Genomic DNA, 16,090 nt, shown 5'->3' with positions numbered 1-16,090 from the left:
AATGTCACCTTTCATTTATTGCACAGAAAGAAAACCAGAATCATTCATACTCACTCAAGTCATCGGCCTCATTCAGCGTCATAGAGTTTCCTTACAAGAACCTTTCATTTGAAGATATCCACAATTCTACAGTAGTAAGTACATTTGTGTCTGAACGTGGTTTGACCCAGTTTACATTCAGCTAAAATTAATACAAGTTGGAACTCCCTGGTGTGCACCTTTGGGACCAGATCAGTCCTGAATGAGGGAATTTGCTCCTGCTGCTGGCCCCCCAGCCTGCCTCTGGCTCCACTTCAGGCCTCAGCTGATCATCCTAACACTGGCCCAGCTGGGCTGTCTGCTGAGCTGCTCTGACCAAGCTCCTAGCCATGCCACTGCTGCTGTCCTGAGAGCCAGGGCCACCAGAGCAGGGCTCGAAACTGGAATCAAGGCAGGTGCAGGTATGGCTCCCAGCTATGCTTGGCCCTTAGCTGTCAGCGCTCCTGTTCCCTGAGTCCTGGCCCCTGGAACTTTCTGGCCCAGGAACACATGCAGTCTGGCTGAACCACAGATACTGCTGGACCACGGAGTCCCGGTTTAGGAGGTGCAACCTGTACAAGAAGTGAAATAATCAAAATGAAGCACATAAATTTATCTCTGTAATGCAGCTAAATTATAACTAACTCTTGGTTTTGTATATTAAAATTATTATTACATAAAAAATAAAAACTAAAACCCAACATTTTCAGTTTGAAAACTAAAATTCTAGCTTTGGCATGGAGATTTATCACATTAAACATACTATGTGCAAATAGACCATATTAATGAATACAAATCAGTCTACATACTGACAGTCCTCAATCACAAAAAGAGCCTGTCAAATTAAAGACTTGTGCCATTCCTGTTTTTTTTTTAATTGCACCAGTGTGGTCACAAAGTTTTGGACTTCAGATCTGTCAGTGGTCTAGCACTTGACCCTGTCCATTTTGGGAGTCCAGCAAGTATAATAGGCATGGTTGGGCGAGAGTAGAAAGGAATATTTTTCTGAAAGAGTTAGAGGGGGAAAAAATCCAATATGTCACAGTAGGTGTTGGAAGACTTCTCTAAGTTTTGGAATATTAGAAAGGATCCCAGGAGACACTGATTAGTTGGCAAAAGGCAGGGGAAGTGATCAAAGACGAATGATAAACAGCATTTTATTGCATCAGCCTTTCCCTGAGAAGTGTTTTGCAGTTCCATTACTTTGGCATCACTAAATCACATTTCCCTTTAAGGGAACAAATATAATCCTGCACATCAGAACAACTTATTTTAGCCCTCATAATGGGGGAGATATGAAAATTTAAAAGTATGGCATTATTATTAGTATTAAGTATGATTAATAATACTGGAGTATCAGATTATTTATAATAATTAACAATAATAAATCTGTTACTCCTAGTAGTGCCCAAGAGCCAAGTGAAGAACCAGAACTGTTACTCTAGGTGGTGTACAAATGCAGAACAAAAGATAATCTCTGCTGCAAACAGCTTGCAATCAAAACATAAGGCTGTGGTAGGCAATAGGGGGATACAAAGAAGAGGAGAAACAACAAGACAGCAGTGATCATAATGACTGACTGGTCTCAGCACACCAGCTTTCTACCCATTGTCAAGATTTTGGTAGGCATTACAGAAAAGGAGAGTCTTTACAGAGGGAATTGGCAGAGAGTATTCATATAGCGCATATGGGCTTAAAAATTAATTATTGATATAATTCTTCTCAGAGTGTTTGCGCATATCTATTCAAGTTTGTGAGTGCACAACTGTTGGACGGTTTTACTCTATCTGCTACCCATCGGATTGGCTGTGGAGCCAGTGACCCTGCTGAACCAACTTCCCCACAGTTTCTTCTTACCGCTTGCTCCTCTGGGCTGTTGGAACTGTGGCTGAGTACTTGTTGCTACACCATATCTCCCTAGCTCTTTCTTGTGTAAAAACTTACAAATAGTTCTTTAGCGTAGCCATTGTTTTCCAGTTAGTGGTGGGCAGTCAACAGCTCCCAGAGCAGCAGTCATGGCAGGGAAGGGTCTCCCTTCTCCTCTCATGTCTCCTTTGGGGGATTGGGGCATAAAAAGTCCCAGGGCTTTAAGCAGCATAACTTCTGTTTGAAGTCTATGCCAATGAGTGACCCCACAAATCCTGTCTTTGTTGTTTGGGGGAAGCTCATCAGGCTGAGAAGTGCTGAATCTAAGCACCTGAACCTATCAAGGAGATAGGCCCCCTGTTGATAAAACCTGTCGCTCAGGATGCCTAACCAGTTGGTTATCCTCAGCTATGACAATGATAATACTTGGGCATCTCTCCTTAAATCCAAGGACTTGCAGGAGGAGTTCTTTGCTATCCTGCAGGAAGGTAAAACGGTGTCCCATGCCTGTCTCCAGGCTTCAGGGAATGTGGCAGCCCAAGCTATTGCTGCAGGCATTGCATGGCCTGGTTACAGTCATGTGGTCTCCTGATGGTGGTCCAGCAAACTATACAGGACTTCCCTTTCAATTGGGCAGGGCTGTTCGTGAACAAACCAACTCCTGCATTCATAGCCTCAGGGACTCCAAGAAGACCCTGAAGTCCTTGGGCATTCACATACTAGCTATGCAGTGAAAGTCTTTTAAGCTGCAGCCCCAATCAAGGCCTTTCCAACCTCATGGGCATTTGGGCTTCCAGTTTTATTTCAGTGCATCTCTTTCTGGATCACGTCCTATAAATGAATGCATTATGACCTTGCTAAGTTGACCCCACTACTTGTTTTGGCACATACTATTTGGACTCAGGCCTCTTCATGTGAGCTCTAAACCACAAGTCCTTGAGTCCATGCGTTAACTCTGACCCCTCCTCTTAGGTTTGGCTTGTGAATCACCTAACTTGAATAGATATGAGCAAGCACTCAAAGAAGAGAAAACAGTTCTTCGCTATTGTAACTGTTGTTCTTCGAGATGTGTTGCTTATATCGGTTCAGAACCTGCCCTCCTTCCCCACTGTTGGAGTAACCATCCAGAAGGAACTGAGGGGCAGTCAGGTCAATAGAGTTATGTATAGGGCTCCTCACCGGTGCCACTCCAGGGGACTCCACAGCCAACCCAATGAGTAAAAGCTAGGGTAAAACTTAGACAGTCATTCACGTGGTGCGTGCACACCTAACTTGAAAAGATATGAACAACGTGTCTCCAAGAACAGTTATGACACTGAGAAACCATTCTCTTTCCTCTCCTTCCAAGTTCTGTAAGGTCTGATTGTTTTTAAAAGTGTTTTTTGCACTTATTTTATATTTTACTCTAAAGGTGGTAACCCATTAATATCAACAAACATTTTATGAGATACAGGTTGTACCTCCCTGGTCTGTCAGCCTTGCACATGACTCATCCCAAATGAAGTAATTTGTTGGACCAAGAGAGGTCAATTCCAGCCCTCCTGCCCTGCTCTGCTCCTGGCCCTAGCTGCCAGCCTTCCCCACCCCTCCAGTCTCTGCCTTGGCCGCCAACCCATCCAGACTGACTCCACTGCATGCCTGCTGCCACCAGCCTCACTTGAGCTCCCCAACCAGGCCTGACTCCCAACCGGTGGCTGGGCCCGTGGCTGCCAGTTGCCTGCTCTGCTCAAGCAGCCATCTGCACTGGCCCTGGCCAGGCTGCCAGTCCCAAGACCACCAGCTCCATGTCCACCAACCCCACTTGAGCTGCTGGTCTCAATAGGGCTCTTGGCTCCATGCTCCCCTGCTACCCAGCATGCAGATGCCAGGGCTCCCTGGTCCAGGAACATGCCATACCACAGATATTGTCAGACCAGAGTGTCTCGGTTTTTAGAGGTTTAACCTGTACCAGACTTGTATAAAATGTCAAATGTATATTGAATGTGTGTTTAGTGTGGGAGGGAGGTTTTCACAGTCATGGATAATGTAGCTACCTCCAACTTGCGCTGATGAAGCCTTCATGCCATCATATATTCCCCATCAAATTACTGAAGTGACATCTCATCCAAGAGAAATGTTAATTCACAGTGAATTAGGATGTGTTTTATACATGACCGATTCAAAATATGTATGTTGCAAACTGTATGGACAGATTAATTTATGCCTAATGAATTAATTTATGCCTAATCCATTGTGTTTTTCATTAGGTTACCACAAACATCACCTGGGGCATTCAGCCACAGCCTATGCCAGTGCCAGTGTGGGTTATAATTTTGGCAGTCCTAGCAGGACTATTGCTCCTGGCTGTTCTAGTCTTTGTAATGTACAGGGTAAGCATTAAACTTAGGGGAGCTGAGAGCGGGAGGGTTCTGTCTTGATGTATTTCTGCAAATGATAAGTAGTGAAGATTCGCATTAAGCGTTGGCATTTGTGGGAGGGCTGGACCGTTTGACTCCATTTCCTGCTTCAGTTAATTTCCTGGTTTAAGTGAATGGTCAGGTTGTTCCATAAGTGCACGCTCAGTGAGAAAAGGCTTGTACATGACCTGACCATTACTTTCCAACTTACATGTGCACTTCTCCAAATTACAGATGGGGTTCTTCAAACGTGTGCGGCCTCCTCAGGAAGAGCAAGAAAGAGAACAGCTGCAACCCCATGAAAATGGGGAAGGGACATCAGAAGCTTAAAAAGGGTTTTTATCTATGTAACTTTCTGAAACTTTTAAAATGCCAGCATCTTGGTTACCCATTTGGATTTCCCTCTTAAGGAACAGACACTCCGTGCCTGCACTACTGCTGATGTCTTTTGGCATTGGGAATAGCCTTAACTACAGATGAAAAGCAATATATTTAATTCTTCCAATGTATTAACAATGTTAATAGGTGTGACTCGTGCATATGCGCTGATTTAGGTGTCAAAAACATACATGATATTTACTGCCATAATTTTGCCCCAATGATTTCAGGAGACGCCATATTTTAGATGTATAGACTAGTGTTGCACAAACTGCTACATAGATTTCACATAAGCACTATAAATCTGCAGTTCCCATAGTTTAATTGCTAGATTTAGTATGTTTTCTGTTGATGGACACACACATTCAGACACTACACTTAATTTTCAAGCTCTCAGTGGCTCAATGCACAAAATGAAGACATCTTGTGTTACAAGTCTACCTTGACTGCAAAGCTTTTCTGTGCTTAGATGTCTGTGCTGCTGATTTTCCCCAAAAAGAGCATACATGGGAGTATATAGTAGGATCGTTCCCATTTGCTGTCACTTCTGCATGCTGGTCTCCCTTTCTGTTGGGAGTTGGTGGTCAGCTGCCTCTATTGTGCCATTTCTTCTCACATCTCCTATTCCTCCTCCTTGATTTCATACATGGTGATCCGCAGGTCTGAATTTTTTATCCAAAACAGTTATACTGGTACAACTGTGAGTGTGGGTGTTTATATGAATATAAAGGCTCCTTCTACAAAAATAGCTTAGTCCCATCCCAAAACAGAAATAAACTACACCAGTATAAATTCCTTTATGCCAAATTTAATTATGGTCACGCTAGTGGTATTATACTACTTAACTATCCTATAGTTACACTGCACTGGTTAAGCACTGGAATAAATTGCCTAGGGAGGTTGTGGAATCTCCATTACTGGAGATTTTTAAGAGCAGATTAGAGAAACATCTATCACATGGTGCTTGGCGCTGCCATGAGTGCAGGGGACTGGATTTGATGACCTCTGTTTTTTTACAGTTCTAGTATTCTATGAAAAGGAAAGTTGACATGATCAGCTTTTGTGTTTGACATGATCTGAAAGCAACAGCAATGACAGAACATTTTGCCATGTATTCCAAGTTGCTTGGGGCAGCATCTCCACTGTAAATACCAAATTGACCAGAGAACCTTTTTTTGGTGCAACTGTTATCTGAAATTCATAACTTGTTTTGACTTCATTTCTGTATTGTGTCCGGTTTTTGGAAAACCAGAACTGATTTTCACTCTTCATTGATTTTTCTTAGCTGAACCACTGTTGTGTCTAAGTTATTACTGAGAGTCCAAATTTAGCAGGAGGTTAATTTGTATATTGGGTCACATTTTTTAAGCCATTTACATATTGTTTTAAACAGCTGTTTAAGTGAAATTAGTTTATAATAGATGGCCTCACTGAAGTAGTGAATTTTACCTCCACCCTTTAATTTTATGATGTCAGCATACACTAAGGAATCAAGACCCAGGCTATTAGGGGCATGTCTTCACTGCTTCTGGGGCAAACCTCCCAGTCTAGGTCCACCAGTTGCCTTAGTGGGGTGTGTGCTGGTGCACTAAATAGAGATATGTAGCTGTTGAGTCTTGAGCTGCAACTTGCACTTTTAAGACCACCCCACCCCACACTGACTTCAGAACCCAAGGCCTACCCTGATCCATCCAAACAGCTATTTTGAGAGAATTAGTGCAGACCCTGTTAACATGAGCCTGTGGACCAGGCCTGAGAGACTGGCTCCTGCAAAGTAAGCTTACCTTAGCTGGCTTTGTTGTATGTGTCTTAAGATGCAACAGGGATGGGATGACTTTTTTAAATTAAATTCTGCTTCAATTGATTACTTGAAACTTGATTCTGCAGTTATACTGCACATCTGATTGCCATTGACTTTAGTGGAAAATTTACATGTAGAAAACAGTTGGGCCCTTACACTTAAGCTAGGCTTAGAGGTTGAGGGTAATATCAGCAGAAAGACCATGGTTTGGATTCTGCAAACACATACGTGGTTAAAGTACATGAGTAACCCCATTGATGAGAAATCATCAGGACTACATGCCTGTCCAAGGGTAAGGCCATAATGGGCAGACAGGCAAAGGCATGGGAAAGCTAATTCCTGTCAGATACTCTGGAATGGGTAGAGACAGCCCTGTTAACTTGAGATTAACTAGTCCTGATTTTACAGCCATGAAAGCATGCTGTTTTTTGGCATTTTGGGTCCAAAGGTACAATTTTGGCATAACACTGGTAACTATGGAAACTTTCATCTGTGCTAAGTAGCATAAAGTAAGAATTCTTGAACTGATTGGTATTTCTTATACTCTTTCTACTAAAGAGTAACAGTAAATAGTTGCCTCCCCAATTTGATTAAAATCCCGGTATATTCATTAATCTCCAGTTTCATTGTCAGAAAACTAATGTAACTGCAGCATACAGGTACATCATGGATACAGCTGTGCACACAGCCATTTCAGGATAGCGCATATGCACATTCTTAAATTTTAAAGCACGTGACTAAGGGATATTTTGAACAAATGTTGCTTTCCTAACCTGAGGTCTTTGTTTTTACAGTCCAGTTTTGGCAATAAAATGATTATAGAATTTACATTTTCCATAATAGTGGTAGTGGCCTACACGTGCTATTTCTATTCTTATAGCAAATGTTTTATAATGTCAACAAATTTAACTTTTTATAAAGAAAATGTGATATTTTTGTATGCAATGAATACCCCGAATCAAGTGCTGTGCATAAAATGCAAATGACAGATGGCTTACTTAGCTCTCTTTTGAGAGAAACTCTTACATCCAAATTGATGTATATGAAATAACTTGTGAAATTATTTAGCCAGAGGGCAATTAAAGAAATCCAGACCTCTTTCGAATTTGTATAACTGCTCCAGCTTACGCAATTGCATTATTTTATGGTATATGTTGAAAAGTTAATATACGTTTTTCAATATAAATCTTACCTGCTACCATTGGCAAGATTTATGAGATGTAAGGCTGTAATTTCATTTGTAGGTTTAAATTTGTCTTTCAAAAACACTATTTAAAATTCAGTAGTAGATATATTATTGTTAAGCACAAATGGGAAACCAAGCTTTAAATATTTATGTCAAAAGTCAAAATCTTTTAGAATGCTCACAAATGTCTATATTAGACTTAAAGTTTTACCCTTTAAAATTATGATTGACTAAATGATCTTGGTGCTTTTGATACTTAGAAGAACATCTCCTATGGTATTTCCTTTCTGTACTAAACATTTTTATATCTTTGTATATAACTAAGAATTAAATCCAAACCAAGGTTTTAATATTAGTTATTCCTAAAATTGTGTCCAGCCTTGACTACTGGTAACCTTGTTAAAATAAACTCTCACAGGTATCTTTTAAAAGTATTTTTGCTGGAACTAGGGGATTCTTGGTGCTTTTGTAATGTTCACTTCATTAATATATAGCTATGAAAGTGAAGAGCTTTACACAGCAAAGAAAAAAAGCATTAAAGAAGTTTCTTAGCAGTGTCAGCTATGAGTTTGGGGTGTGGGGGAGAGTAAATGAGATTTTGGCCATTTGAGAGGAGGGGGGAGGAGGATTCAAATTGTATAACAACTTGTATACCCACAGTGTTCTTGCCAGAGAGAGCTATGGGGTTTCACTACTGAGCAGTACCAAATCACATCAGACAGTAGCATTATCCTGGACAAAAATCCAGTGAACTCTGTCTTGACTGCAGAGTAGGACCTGTTCCAAAGTCCTGTGAAGTTTAACAGGAAACTTTCCATTTATTTCATTTGAACCTCCTCATGTACAGAGCATGATCTATGAATGAAAAAGGATTGAGATTATGTAATAGGAAAGTGGCACCCTAGAATGAATGGGAGGGTGGTAGCTTTACAGCTGTGCTCTGACCTTCTCACCTCTTTGGTGAGTCAAGGACTTCTTTCACTTGTTGACACAAGAGCATATAAAAAAGTTTGTGTCCTGTGCATTCCTACCACAAAGGAATGCCATCTTTTTGTTTCTTTTAGCGTCTAATCCTGGGAGGTGCTGAGCTCTCTCAACTCTGTTGACTTCAGTAGGATCTGAACTTTGTGGTACTTAATCCCTAGATTTTAATTCTCAAGTGCAATATAACATTTTAATCGGACCTGATTCACTGCCAAGCATTTTTATGTTTAATAGGCCTAACCTAAGAAGTGATGTAGCATTTGTTGACTTACAGTAGTCAATATTTTTAAGGAACTTTTATAAAACAAATGTATTGAGTTGATACATGAATGCTGTAGAAAGTGTTTTGATCACCCACATTGGGTCAGACATTATGAGTGTATATTCTAAAGTTTATCAGTTGCTAACTCATTGGTTTGGGTTAATGAGATTTGGTACAATGTTTTTCTTTAAATCCACTGTGGAAAATTTGACTAGTGACTGTACAATAATGGATTTGAGTCTGTAGTGCTACTACTGTTTCATATGTTTGTGCCTCTTATTTCAGTGCAAGTTTTTTCCAAACAATGTTTAAAACTTTTTAAATAATAGTAAAGGAAATCTAACTTTAAATGCATTGTCCTTGTAAAAATATTGTGCATTAAGGTTGAATAACTTGAGCCGTGATTTTTTTGTGAAATAAATATATAATATAATATTAGAAGAATCAATTAAAATATTAGTTAAGTGGCCCTTTCTGATCCATAAAGGAAACTTACTGGTTATGACAATGCTGTTCTGAAAATATAACATTTTATTCTTCATTTTGTAATAGATGATGTGTTTTACTAAGGCGTTACACTAGTACAGTGTTGTCTGCACAAGCAGAAAATTAACTTGATAACAAAACTGCTACTGATTTGGGCAATACAGTAAATCACTTACATGTGTTGCTTCGAGTTGCACGTAACTTGCTTTAACGCAAGTTAAGCACAACTTGATGGTGCTCTGCATCCCCTTCTCCCAGCCACGCAGCTGTCAACCTGATGCCCACATCGCTGGGGCATTTCAAGGGGAAGGGGATCTTAGCTCGCCTAGCTGTCCGCAGCTGCAGGCAGCTAGGCAAGCTAAAAGCCTTCCCCTTGATTTCCCCCAGTGGCTCGGCTGTCAGGCTGACAACTGTGCTGCAGGGGGAAGGCAGGGAGAAGCAACAAAGAAACTGACCAGCCCTAGTGAGCTATTCAGTTCCCTGGCTCTGCAAGCAGAGGAGAGCTGGGAACCAAGTGGCAACCTGGTTCCCATCTCCCCATCAGTGAGCGCAAAAATTTGCCTTATGCGGGGGTTGCAGGAACACAACTCTCATGAAATCTGAGGGTTTACTGTAAGCATTCCTAGCTATATGTTAAATATATTCATGAAGCAATGGAAACATTTTCAATAGTTACAAAATTGTTAAAGGGGTCTTACAGTACAGTTTAAGAAATCAATATTCCTTTTCAACTGTCTTACTTTTATTAAAATGTAAATCTCACACTCTGTGCATTGCAGCAGGCACAACTGCATTTGCTTCAGATCTGGCTAGCAAGCCTTGCATATTTCCCTTTAAAGTCAATTTTTAGTCCCAGCAATCCACTACCACCTTAGAATTTAAAAATATTTTATTAGGTTATATTTGTATGCCCTGGTTCAATTGTACATGTGATTTTAAATATTCATGATTTGATAAGCAGATTTGAGAAATCTGACTATTGATTTTTATTAAAATTTTGGAATAAAACGTCTCGGGAAAAAGCTGCTTTGCATTCTTTTAAAGGAATATTGGCTTTTAGGGGAAAAATACACAATAGAAAAGTTGCAGAGTAGCTGCCTGCAGCCCACAAGGATTCATTTCAGTATTTAAAATATGCACATAACACAGATGTCACATTGTCAGCTGAAGTTGAACAAGTTAACTTCCAACAAGGGGATTGTTATTACAAAGTGGAGAGAGGAGCTGGTTGCAATCCATTTTCTCCCATTATTGTATGATAAACATTTTATAACAAATATTAGTATCAAAGTTATATCTGCAAGGATTCCATGATGTTTATTTTATTGATGGAGAACAAGTCACTTTTTATCCTTTTCTTAGAGTCCTAAAGTTACCAAGGGAAATTTCTGGGAGTGTTTAATTTTCTAGTTGTACATATTAGAACAATTAAATTTATTGAATTGTTTTCAAATTAACAACTCTGTTCATCTTTATGTTCTGGGTAATTGTAAATATTTTGCTGGACAAAATAAAGGGGTGCATATTTTCTTATGACTGAATATATGTCTCCTTAGATGAGAGCTAACTGGATTTTTTTTTTAAATTTCAAAAGCATTACCAACTAATTTAGAAATTCACTGGAAACTTATTTGGCATTTTTCAAACAGCTCTGAAAGATTCAGCATCTTCACGTACTCTGTGTGTTTATAGAACACACTGCATACAGGTCAGGTAGTCAGCTAACACCTTTAAGCCCAAGCCTGCAAAGATTAATGCATGTGCTCCCTTTTATGCACTGACTGGTACTATTGTCAGGGTTTAAGTTTACGTCAGTTCTCTTTCTTTTGAAGATTGTGACATAATGGCCATGTCTACACTAGCCCCAAACTTCGAAATGGCTGTGCAAATGGCCATTTTGAAGTTTACTAATGAAGCGCTGAAATACATATTCAGCACCTCATTAGCATGCGGGCAGCCAGGGCACTTCGAAATTGACGCGGCTCGTCCAGACGGGGCTCCTTTTTGAAAGGACCTCGCCTACTTCGAAGTCCCCTTATTCCTATGAGCAGATGGGAATAAGGGGACTTCGAAGTAGCTGGGGTCCTTTCAAAAAGGAGCCCATCCGGATGAGCCACGCAGCGGCGAGCCATGTCAATTTCAAAGTGCCATGGCCGCCCTCATGCTAATGAGACACTGAATATGTATTTCAGCGCTTCATTAGTAAACTTTGAAATGGCCATTTGCATGGCCATTTTGAAGTCTGGGGCTAGTGTAGGCATAGCCAATATGTGATCGCAGTAGAAAAGAGAGTGAGCATTGCATAACATTGTTACCAAAATAAGTAGTGGGTTGGATATGAAGTCACAAAAAGGAGACAAAGCTGTGCAAAATTGAGTTCAGTACTGCAAACAATCAATACCTACTACCTACTGAAGGTGTCATCGTCAGTATGTTCCCTATGACACCTCATGGACGCAGGAACATAAGTGGTTTGCTCCACAAGCGTATTTATTGCACATTTTTGAGCTAACGAAAAAATCGCTTTCAGTTAGCAGAGTCAGGACACTAGACGAGGTGGACCTTGGTCTGACCCAGAATGGCAACACACACATGTAGGCATTGTTTTTATTCTGTGAGGCAAAGACCAAAATGAGGAGCCACCATAAAACAGCATCTTCACATCTAGGCAGTGCTTGACTCCTGCCACATTTTCTTCCTTCAAAATAGCTGTAACTTTGTCAGCCTCTCCCAGTATAGACATAAGTACATTTTTACCCGAGCCCTAAACTTCTCTTTCATCTACTACAACCTCTTGAGGACTATGAATTACTATCACTTCTGAAAATCCCAAGGCCATATAATCTTTCATCATTTAGTTCAAAAGGGAAAGCAGGTAGCAGATAAGACTAGAAAAATCCTCTATAAATAGATGTTCCTCATCTTTATGTCAGTCTATACAGGGATGCCACATTTAAATCCAATCATTCCTGAAGAAAGGTGAAAAAGAAGATTTAAGGTGGAGGGAGATGTACATTTTTTTGTATGACTGCTTGACTGGATTCAACAAGTGGGGCTTCATTACATTAGTGTGTGAGATCTGGACAGTCAGATGATGATCTCTATTTTCCAGGCCCTAAAAGAGTGACAGCAAACCATTAGTGACCCTGGTTAGCCTTAAATTAGATTTTTGTTCCTTCAACCCTTTCTCTTTAAAGTCATTACTGCTGACAAAGAATTAATGATACCGTTCTGTAGAGAATGACTTTTAAAGTGATGATAAAAATTGAATTAGATTTTGAAAATTGTTTTAATTTTGATAACCTGTAAAGATTTATAACCTGATAATTTCCTTATGGGTTTGGAAAATATTTCATTGTTGCACATGGATCTATAGAATATTTCTTACTCTTACTCCCCCAGTATGGAAGCTTTGGTGATAAAGGGTCTGTATCATCCTACAATCTACAGTAAACTCTTTCATGTCTGGCAGTCCCAGGAGCAGGAGGTTGCAGGATATTCAGATATTCTGGATAATAGAGAGGTATACCTAGCAATGCATAATACTAAAGAAAAACAAGATTAGATATTCAGGAAAAAATGTTTGCAGAGTTCTTTATTTACCAACAACAGTAGTATTGTACACTGTAAACTTATACTGTATTTGCTGTATTTATTTGTATTTACTGTCACTATACTGTACTTATGGAAAATTAACTAAAATTTACATGGTTAAATTGGTGTTTGAGAGTTGTGGATGATGGGATGCTGGATATGAAAGAATTTGCTGTACATATGGCTAATCTGATTTATTGAATCGAAACATAAATAATTATGATATTAACTATGATCATTTAAAAATACATACACTTAGAGTTCAGAATTAGGTTTGTTGGTGAAGTTTAAGGATAAAATAAAATACATAAATTTTGGAAAGCACTAACCCTACCCCTACAATGGGGTGAAATTCTGACATCACTGATCAGTTGGGCCAGGGCTTTGACCCTTACCTTTTTCTAATGTGTGTTTAGTCCCAGTTATAGGGGACTGTGTTCAAGTGGACTGTTGTGCCCCATACATTGACAGCAGTCCACCTGCATGCAGTCAATGGCAGGATTGGAGACCATAATTTATTACTTTCAAAACAAACTCAATTTGTGCTTGTCTGTAATTGTGCTAGAATCCTGTGCACATGAAGACAACTTTAAGCAAGTGTGTATTTCCATTGAACTCAATGGGACATTTCAAGTCAAGCTTTTGTGTTTTTCAGTTTCAAGGTCCTTAGGGGTCAGACTGGTGCACAGCCACATTGATTGCTGGCCACCAGTGGTTGAGTTGAAACTATTCCAGAGGTTAGATGAGGCCCCATACAGGTAAATATGTCTGCATTCCATAAAAATATCTCCACTGGAAATGGGTTGGTGATAGACTTTGTTTATTACATAGTACTTTTATTGTATGGATACTTATTACTGCTGTCAGTAGAGGAGATTAGATTAGAAGACCTCTGGAGGTTCATTCCTGTCCTACAGTTCTCTGATTCAATTTTAGGCTTAGTAAGTGCAGTGGGGCTGAAAGCCTTGCTGGGCCTCTAGGTAAGATGGCAGGGCCTGGGCTCTGTGACCCTGGAAGGGGCAGGGCCTCAGGCAGAAGTGGCAGGGGTGGGGCTAGCTAGTGCCCCCCCAGGCATTCTCAGCACCCCTAAGAAAGCACCACACCTTCCCCAGGCAGCCCTCAGTGCTGCCCAGCACGCTGGTGAAACAGGTCTGCTTTTGGGGGAGTGGGGACAAAGGTGTGGTGCTCTACAGAGGGGTGCTGAGGCTACCAGGGAAGGTTAGTCCCGTCCCTGCCCTGCCCTGCCCTGCCCCAGGGCCCCTTTGAAATGCCACAGGTGCCTGTACTGCTGCTCTGCAGGCAGCTCTGAGTGAATGCCAGGGGGCCCAGAACTGACTGCCCTCTCTTGGTGGTCGCTTGATAATGAGTACGAAGTCTTGCTGTCACCCTCCTATTTGTGAGTCCATTGATGGCCGATCAGCCCGACTCTCGAGCTACAGGTCTTATCACACAAGGGGCAGATGTTGGTACTTATTGGGGTGGCACAGTGCAGTTTTTGATGCTCTTTCCTTCTCCACCTCTCCTTGTCTGCACTGTGGTGGGACCATCAGATTGTGCCACCCCCTCACAAATTACCATTCTCCACAGGAGCTGGTCTTGGTCAAGATTCTCACAAGTGTTGACACTGATGCTTTTTCATGGGTGCTTTCAGCATGTCATCACTCCTGCTGGCCCCCAGCGCTCCTGCGACCTTCCTCGAGCACAGAAAACAAACCCTTGTGAGATGCTGATCAGGCATTTGAACCACGTGACCAGTCCAACAAAGCAGTTGGTGAATCATAATGGCTTCAATGCTCGTCATGTTTGACTCTTCCAGGGCACTAGTGTTCATATGCTTTTCCTGCCAAGAGCTATTTAGGATTCTGCTGAGGCAGCATTGATATTGTGAGTGCCTTTGAATGATGCTTGTTTGTTGTCCAGGTTTCCCAGACATACAGTAGCATTAGATATCAGAGGAGCTTTGTCTTGAGGTAGATGTTCTGGTTCTTGAAAAGTCTTTGTCTCAGGCAGGGGAAAGCAGAGCTTGCCTGTCTCTGCTGATGCTGGATTTCCTAAGCCCTGCCCCTTCTGCCAGGTTACCCCCTCCAACTTGCCCCAGGTGCTTGGTGGCTATTTCAAGGGTCATGACCTTCAGGCCTTTTTGAATGGCTGGGCCCTGGGCACTTGCCCTTTACCCTTCCTCCTGCTGTTGGGAGGCCTGAGCACGTGTTTAGTATGAAGTGCTAAAAAAAATTCTATTGTACAAGAAGCTGTGGAGAACATCTGATTGAGAAAGCAGCAAAGGATACAGGGGGGAGGCTAGAGCAAATAAGGGTGAGAGGTATAACTATTAATAAAGGCTTGCTGTATTCCCTGTCTCTCTTTCTAATTAAAGTTGAGATCCTCCTGCAATCACTTGCTGGCTTGAGCTGAGACTGTAAGGAAAAACATCAAACCCCCAAGAGCTGGCAACCTAGGGGCTGATTCTTGCTTAGCACAGGGCAGTCACCACCAGTATGGACATTGCTCAGAGGAAGGTAGGTGGGTTAGTCTGCTTCAGCAAACCAGGAGTCAGTCCTGTAGCACCTTTTAAGGCTAACAGATGGAGTAAGGCAGGGGTGTCAATATGTTTTCCATGGGCCAGGTAGGGCGAATAGGAGCCTGTGTTGTGGCAAATACAGGGTTGGCCAACCCTCAGCACTTCAGCCACAGGTGCCTGTGGGAGACTTTAAATGGGGCTGCTCCTGATGCGTACAGGGGCAGTGCTGTCCGTCCACTTGCTCTGCACAGGTGCCCCACCTGGCAAGTCGCTGGCAGTGAATTAGAAGGGAGGCTGGAGGTGCCTGGCTCCGGGGGAGGGAGGGTGCTTATTTAGATGGGGAAGGGGTGGGGAGTGGATGTTTATTTTGGAGGCTGGGGTATGGGGGTATTCAGAAGGAGCAGGGCGCTTTTAGGGGCTGGGGGAGCGGGGTGTTCCTTTGGGGTGCGGGACTCTGCGGTTTTCTAACCCAGAAAGCGGGGAAGGGGCCGCGGCCGCTCGGGGGCGCGGCGCTCTGTGAAGCTCCTCGGACAGGGCTGCGCTGGCCGCTGCGCTGTCCCCGGCCGCCCGCGTTGGTCTGTAAGACCCGCCGGACGCGGCC

The 16,090-nt window shown here is 41.9% G+C and overlaps 1 protein-coding gene across 1 annotated transcript in view; it reads left to right on the top strand.

The window, feature by feature from the left end:
* ITGAV (integrin subunit alpha V) overlaps nucleotides 1–9,241 on the top strand; it is a 92,406-nt gene extending 83,165 nt beyond the window's left edge. The window contains exons 28-30 of the mRNA XM_075001638.1: nucleotides 27–134; nucleotides 4,131–4,253; nucleotides 4,515–9,241. Coding sequence (XP_074857739.1) covers nucleotides 27–134; nucleotides 4,131–4,253; nucleotides 4,515–4,610 — 327 coding nt within the window. The 3' untranslated portion in view covers nucleotides 4,611–9,241. The remainder of the gene's footprint in view (nucleotides 1–26; nucleotides 135–4,130; nucleotides 4,254–4,514) is intronic.
* The last annotated feature ends 6,849 nt before the right edge of the window (nucleotides 9,242–16,090 follow it).

This window comes from Carettochelys insculpta, chromosome 8, assembly GCF_033958435.1.
Source record: "Carettochelys insculpta isolate YL-2023 chromosome 8, ASM3395843v1, whole genome shotgun sequence".
Taxonomy (NCBI): Eukaryota; Metazoa; Chordata; order Testudines; family Carettochelyidae; genus Carettochelys; species Carettochelys insculpta.
The sequence above is the reverse complement of the archived record's forward strand: the minus strand, read 5'-3'. Positions and strand labels throughout refer to the sequence as shown.